The sequence below is a fragment of the Haliotis rubra genome, unplaced genomic scaffold (genome assembly GCF_003918875.1).
Source record: "Haliotis rubra isolate DU_JTF1 unplaced genomic scaffold, ASM391887v1 Scf216, whole genome shotgun sequence".
NCBI classification, from domain to species: domain Eukaryota; kingdom Metazoa; phylum Mollusca; class Gastropoda; order Lepetellida; family Haliotidae; genus Haliotis; species Haliotis rubra.
This window is the reverse complement of record NW_025766181.1, coordinates 937,696-944,728: the sequence shown is the minus strand read 5'-3', so window position 1 is coordinate 944,728 and position 7,033 is coordinate 937,696. Positions and strand designations below refer to the sequence as shown.

Below are 7,033 nucleotides of genomic sequence, written 5' to 3'. Positions count from 1 at the left end.
CTTGGGCGCATTTAATTGGTCACCAAGCTAAAGCCAGGATCAGATCACTTCAAGCAACAGTTGACCCACCACTTAAAAAGAGGGGCGGTAGGGTAGCCTAGTGGTTAAAGCGTTCGCTCGTCAAGCCGAAGGCCCGGGTTCGATTCCTCACATGGGTACAATGTGTGACGTCCATTTCTGGTGTCCCCCCGCCTTGATGCTGCTGGAATACTGCTATAAGCGGCGTAAAACCCAACTCACTCACTCACTCTCAATACAAGATATTGAACCCAGTCCTGAGCACCCAACAGGGGAAGTAACTCTATCAGTTGTACTCCTGTTGTTTAAATGGACATTGGACGTCTAGGTAGGTAGGTAGGTAGGTAGTAGGTAGGTAGGTAGGTAGGTAGGTAGGTACGCAGGTAGGTAGGTAAGGTTTTAGGGCGACCTTGGGCCTATATGCGCCCAACACTTAACAAACTGTTATATTTTTGTTCAGTTAAATTACGTTGTACTTACCCATTTTAACTAGGAAGTCTAAAACAGCTCTTTGTATGCAACCATATATAAAATTATCGCCAAGTATTGCGTTCATTGTAAAAGTATTTTTGGCTTTGTTAAGCACAGTTTCTTTAAGAGCCTTACGTGGATTTTCATGCTCTGGACATTCAATCATTGGAAGTCTCATAGCATAACGACTTATCTCCCTTTATCATACCACTCAATAAAATGTTCATTTTAGTTTATTTTGAATACAGTATTGTTTTAAATATATATATTGTTTTAATCAGCGACAGATGTTCTATTCTAAGTTATCTATACTGGTACAGAGGTCGTGACGTCACTTCCGCAAAGAAGCTTTGCGTCAATGGCTTGTACGTACTGCCTATGTCTGTGTACAATGTTGTTTTAATGGTTTTCTTCGTGTCAGATGGTGTATCTGAATGACAGATCAATACCCGTCATCCGATCCTTGTATACTTGATCAAACCATTCATTATCAGCAATGGTAAACCAGTTCTTCCAGTCCCCCACCTCACCTGGAAATAACATTGAGATTATAAGTGTGACTCAACCCCGCTTTAAACAGAACTTCATATCACTGCATTTCAGCATGGGCGGAAAGCTCAAAGTGATAGAGGGATATGGGTCTACAAGCACGGGTCTGGTGCTAAAGTTGGTTGTTGAACGCCGCACGCGGTAATATTCCAGCTATATAGCGGCGATCTGTAAATATTCGAGTCTTGTCCAGATAATCCAGTGATCAACATCATGAGCATCGATCACGTTAGTCGCCTCTTACGACAAGCATGGGTTACTGAAGACAAATTCTTAGTCGGATCTTCACGGGTGCATGTTACTAAAGAACCTTTAAACAAAATCATGGCAAACAGGGATTCGAACCCGCTGAGAGAAATCAAGCCGATACGGAAGTTCTGAGACAAAGTATAATTTGGTATTTTGGGCATACGGTATTAAAAATCTACAAAACGGAAAAGGAGCCACATTGATACTGCAGCACGTACCTTTGCGATACATGATTGGCTGCCCTTCAGGGGTCAGGTCATACTTCCCCTTCCGTTCGCGCATGCGCTTAAAGGAGCACCAGTCATCTACTTTCCGTAAGAAGGCGTCGTCATGAGACAAACCCAGAAAATGAGATATTCTTCGTATCTGGGATAAAGCATCCTGGAAAGACAAAACGCCTGTTGTGTGACAAGCATCTATTTGTATATCACACATGGACATAATCCTACATTGCCATAATGGTGGGACACACATGCCAGGTGGTTTGTAAATCAAACTAAAAAAATCCATCTTAAAAAGGTAAAACAGCCAGAGAGTCGGTACCCATTGGTCCCGAAAAGCTAGTTGCAGTCAAACACGGAAACAGAAGACACCTATGTGTACAGTTCGAGTTAGCCGGCTTTCGACATAACCGAAAACAAAATTCTTAAAGAAGGAACTACTTCGAGATAACTTAATGTTCGACATAAAACTGTACGGCTGCATAATGACTATTTCAAAGATGCCAAATTACAAAGAAATGCCGTGTTACAAGACTCGCTATATTGTTTTAAGATTCCTTGTTTTCCCCATGGAGTTTTTGGAGTCATGGTTTGTTCCGTGTCAAACCCTATACTTAGCTTGCAGATCAACAGTGTCATTAAAATTAGATGCTTTACACCAGTGTATGAAATAAGGCCCGTCCGACCGCCGAGACGGGCTAGATTTCTGACGGACGGTCTAAATTTACAGCTAGCAAGCCCGACGGTCTGGTGCTAATTTTAGATGTTACATACATTTGACTGAATTCTCGGTGTCTGGTCTGGTTAAATCCATTTTGGGCTGATGGCTGGCTGGGTTTATTCCACACACTGTTTACACCGATACTACTTACATTCATTTTCACGTTAGAGAGGTATTTTATCGAAGTGAAATATCCAATCTCAATTTAATACAGTCCCGTAAATTTACTTATACAGAGGCAGGCAGACAGAGAGACAGACAGAGACAGAGAAGCAGGTAGAGAGAGACAGGCGGAGAGAGACAGACAGAGAGAGACACAGAGACAGACAGACGGAGAGAGAGACAGATAGAGACAGACGGAGAGACAGACAGACAGAGAGAGACAGAAAGACAGACTGAGCGAGACAGAAAGACAGACTGAGAGAGACAGACAGACAGACAGAGAGATGCGTTGAAAGTACGACTGGTGAACAATCTGTATACTCCATTAAACCCAAAACGTATGAGAAACCGGAAGCTAGTCATATCTGGGTAACGTGATTGTTGTGTATTCACACCTGACATAACACGTTGTAATGTGTGTAATGTAAATATGGCTGCCATGTCACCTACTTCCTTCATGTCTTCATACACCACAGAGAGCGAGGGGATGTCAGGGTGGCTTCTCAGACCTTCATGCCAACTTCGGACGTAATTAAACCACGACCCATAGTCAACTGTTGGCGAATACGTCATCATCATCATCGTCATCATCATCGTCATCACATCGTCATCATCATCACCATGTCGACATTTTAGAAAGAGGAGTGAGTGAGTTGAGTTTTACGCCGCACTCAGCAATATTCCATCTATATGACGGCGGACTGTAAATAATCGAGTCTGGACCAGACAATCCAGTGATCAACAGCATGAGCATCGATCTACGCAACTGGGATACGATGACATGTGTCAACCCAGTCAGCGAGCCTGACCACTCGATCCCGTTAGTCGCCTCTTACGACAAGCATGAGTAACTGAAGATCAATATTTTAACCCGGATCTTCACGGGTTTAGAAAAGAGGAAAACTGTGAGGTAATCATAACGTTAGAACATTAAATGCATCCTTTCAGAGAATTGGTAACATGAGAAAAGACTGAAAACGACCAAATAGGCCCCGAGTCATAATCCACCTCCCCTCCCCTCTCCTTCCCCTTCTGCTCAATGGAAACACTCCCAAAATATCAAATGCTGACCCCCTTGGTGACAAAAGCTTCAAACCTTTTCCTCCAACCCACAACCGCAGATAATCCTTCAACTTTCCATGATAATCGTAATATTCCACCAGTTTCCGATGATGGTTATAAAACGACACGGCCGAATCTTTTGGGTTCCGTAGCAGGTATATAATCTTGGTCTTTCGTTTGTGTATTTCCTTGGGCAGCGATGTAAACTGGACGTGCGTGTTTAATATTCTGGGGGAGGGCTTTTTGGCCAGTTGATCCTGGGGCACCATCTCGATCATGAAGTCATCTTTCTCCATCCCTCCCCCGTCGCATGAACCTCTGAGTAGAACACGCAACACTTCAAACAGCCAATGGGTGCCTGGAATAGAACCCAGAAACAAATACAATACGTACGTGCGTATGGCTGCTTATACTAATACGGACATGTGCTGTTTTTTATATCGCACGACCACTTCGGATCCATTCAGTCACACTGACCCCATGCCGATCAGTCATTGTCTCATCGGGGCGGTGGGGTAGCCAAGTGGCTAAAGCATTCGCTCGTCTCGCCGAAGACCCGGGTTCGATTCTCCACATGGGCACAATGTGTGAAGCCCATTTGTGGTGTCCCCTGCCGTGATATTGCTGGAATATTGCTAAAAAATGCGTAAAAACCATACTCACTCACTCACTCATTGTCTCATCCCTTTTAAACCAAGCAGGCCAGGGTAACATCAAGTCCCATCTTGTGGCATGGGTTTGGACCACCGACCATCCGATCTACATTGCTACCACAGGGACAGGGTCTAACGCAGAATAGGTATTGCAGAGGTGCTGATATATGATCACGCAGTTTGCTAGAGTATCATGCTATATAAATGATCACATTGACAGTGTAAAACCGGTTAGAAGTGAAGAAATTATATCTGTACCAATGATCTTCCGACTTTTGTCTTTTGTGTATACATACTGAAAAAATATTCTTTTGTCTTCTTTTGTCAATATTTGTTTTACTGCTGTACACCGCTGAACTTCAGGGAACATTGTGTGTGACAATGTTGTTTTGGGGTAGTTATTTGTGTTTGTTTGTTTTTTGTTTTGTTTTTATTTTGCGTTGTTGTTGGTTTTGTTGTGTGTGTGTGTGCGTGCGTGCGTGCGTGCGTGTGTGTGTGTGTGTGTGTGTACTCGACAATGTTTGTGTTAGTAGAAGTCATGGAAATAGAAAGTGGTATACCATGAATTTTTTAAAGGACTGTTAATAGTCCCTTCAATCATCACTTAATAATGATGAATCGAAATCTTCCAGTATTACGAGATTTTATTCCTACCTGCTTTAGGGTAGCCAGATATAAGAATATCGTCGTCCCTCAACTCGAGATCAGGAACGCCCCTGATGACGTCAGCAGGGAAGGTCGGGAACATGAGCCCGTCCACTTCCAGCAAGGTCAAAGTGCATCCTTCAGCATCCGGGACTTTCTTCACAGACATGATCACCCGCTCAACGTCCCTGCAAGTACACCAGAACCGTTTGATCAAAGCAATGTCGAAACTGATGGAGAAATGTCAACAAGTCCAATTGCCAAAGATCAATAGAGAGTTGCATGTACATACTTGACAGGTTGAGTTTGAGTGAGAGGAAATGTCCAATCAACACCAAAAACCGGAGACACCATACGTATTATGCTGGGAATCGAACCAGGGCCTTCGTCGAGTTGGGCGAACGCTTTAACTACTTGGCTATGACACCGCCCACCACACCTCCATAGATACATAGGTACCGATATAGATATGCTGTATTTACACCGAAGGGAGGTGATAAGAACATGACGCCCATCCAATTGATATGTTTGTCAAGCAGTCCTTTCACTGGCGATTAACATTAATTGCACTTAGGTCACCTTAATGGGCTTGGATATTGTTATATCTTAACTTCGTTTGCTATCTTTGACAGCTTACAATTAAATATCCGTTTACTTAACTACTTGCTATCATTATAAGTATTCTAATCGCTAAAAATGACAACAAAAATAACAGCGAGTGTGTTATATTTAGTGATGGAGGGAGGTGGTGTAGCCTAGTGGTTAAAGTGTCCGCTCGTCACGCCGATGACCCGGGTTCAATTCCCCTCATGGGTACAATGTGTAAAGCCCATTTCTGGTGTCCCCCGTCGTGATATTGCTTTAACATCGCTAAAAGAAGCGTACGACTAAACCCACTCACTCGTGACGCTAATGAAAGTCATAGACAAGTTATGAAGATTTTATGTTAGCTTCAACTGCTTTCAGTATCCAGGTCGCCGATACATGGGTTAAAGCCCTAAGAGATGTGTTTGTAATATGTGGGTTCCGCGTATGTGAGAGACGATCCCAATACGTTTTAATGAGGTTGCTACCAGTGTATCCTGCAATGAAATACACCTAGCCCGACTCCCTAAATCATACGCTAGACGACAGCCATTCAATTACACCGTGCATTTAATAACAGCTATTGATTTTATCTCGCGGTCCGACCCGTCGTCTCAATTCCCACTCAACACGCTCAGCATAACGCTCGATTAGGGCAGACAAGATCCTGTCAGCCAATACCGAGAATGGTTTTTTCCTTATGGGATTTTGGAACCTACCGTATGTCAAGGCAACCAGGGGAAAGGTCATGGGTTAAAAATAGTTCCACTTTGAATGTTTCCGGTGCATTCATGTGCAGCGAGAACTTATCTGGGTCATGTATTATATACAGTAAATATTACACATGTGCACATCTAACGGTAAAACGTATAAATAGTTAGTTTACTATAAGACATGAACAAAACAGACGCAAGAATGCGTCAATGCATTTTTCCTGGTACAAACTATGCTGCTGCACACAAAAACTGTCTCCCCTCAGACATTTTGCCACGTATTAAGTTGTTGCACCATTACCAGTTGTGCTTTTGCACTAAACTGTTAATTCATGTAACTGGAATCTTTAAAAGCAGTATTGCGATTATCACCTGACAAGCCTTACCTGTAACAGTAAAATGTGCTGATTAAGCGAAGTTGATAAGTGACCGGGACTGCTCACTGGTCAATGCATATTCCAATGAGGAAAAGACGCATTTACGGATGGATGAACGTGTCGGTATTCACTGTCAATTCACCCTCGGTCTGTTTGTCAGGTCGTCACTGGCTGACAGCGTGTCCTGTCGCCCGGAGATTAGAGGCTGAAGCGTGCAAGAGTTACTTCCCTTGCATAATAATTTATGCTTGACTTTAAGCCAAGTTAACAGCGTTCAAGTCTAATGACACTTCACAAGAGATTTTAGGGCTTGTAGTGGGAATTATTATCATTGCGTCGCTATCAGAAGGGCCACTTGCCATAATCCCACCCAACCAAACCCCATCCCATTAAATATTACTGACCCTTCAACCTGAAGTATACCCTGTTGAGAGGCCTATCGAACCTGTCACTGACTACGTTGTCACTTTCCATGTACTGTTTTATTACCCGTAGAGGCCATACCAGGGAGCCGTTTCACAAAGCGATCTTAGGGTAACCGTTGTAATAAACCTATGTTCAATATTTGGAGTGAAGACAGTAATAGCGCTAAGGTCGCTTTGTGCAC

The 7,033-nt window shown here is 43.2% G+C and overlaps 1 protein-coding gene across 1 annotated transcript; it reads right to left on the bottom strand.

The window, feature by feature from the left end:
• Positions 1 to 706: 706 nt before the first annotated feature.
• On the bottom strand, positions 707 to 6,631 carry LOC124276958 (sulfotransferase 1A1-like). The gene is made up of 6 exons (XM_046712615.1): positions 6,436 to 6,631; positions 4,761 to 4,939; positions 3,488 to 3,811; positions 2,842 to 2,945; positions 1,506 to 1,668; positions 707 to 1,019 (listed from the first exon to the last, which is right to left on the bottom strand). The coding sequence occupies exons 2-6, from the start codon at positions 4,918 to 4,920 to the stop codon at positions 907 to 909; spliced, it is 864 nt and encodes a 287-aa protein (XP_046568571.1). The 5' UTR covers positions 4,921 to 4,939; positions 6,436 to 6,631; the 3' UTR covers positions 707 to 906.
• Between the last annotated feature and the right edge of the window lie 402 nt (positions 6,632 to 7,033).

What these genes read in the sequence shown, in the direction of transcription:
- LOC124276958 (XM_046712615.1), bottom strand. Translation starts at nt 4,920, where the DNA reads ATGTCTGTGAAGAAAGTCCCGGATGCTGAAGGATGCACTTTGACCTTG. An exon ending in GTTGTGGGTTGGAGGAAAAG is followed by an intron (nt 2,946 to 3,487) that starts GTTTGAAGCTTT and finishes ATTCGCCAACAG; the next exon opens with TTGACTATGGGTCGTGGTTT. An exon ending in TGTATGAAGACATGAAGGAA is followed by an intron (nt 1,669 to 2,841) that starts GTAGGTGACATG and finishes TTGTCTTTCCAG; the next exon opens with GATGCTTTATCCCAGATACG.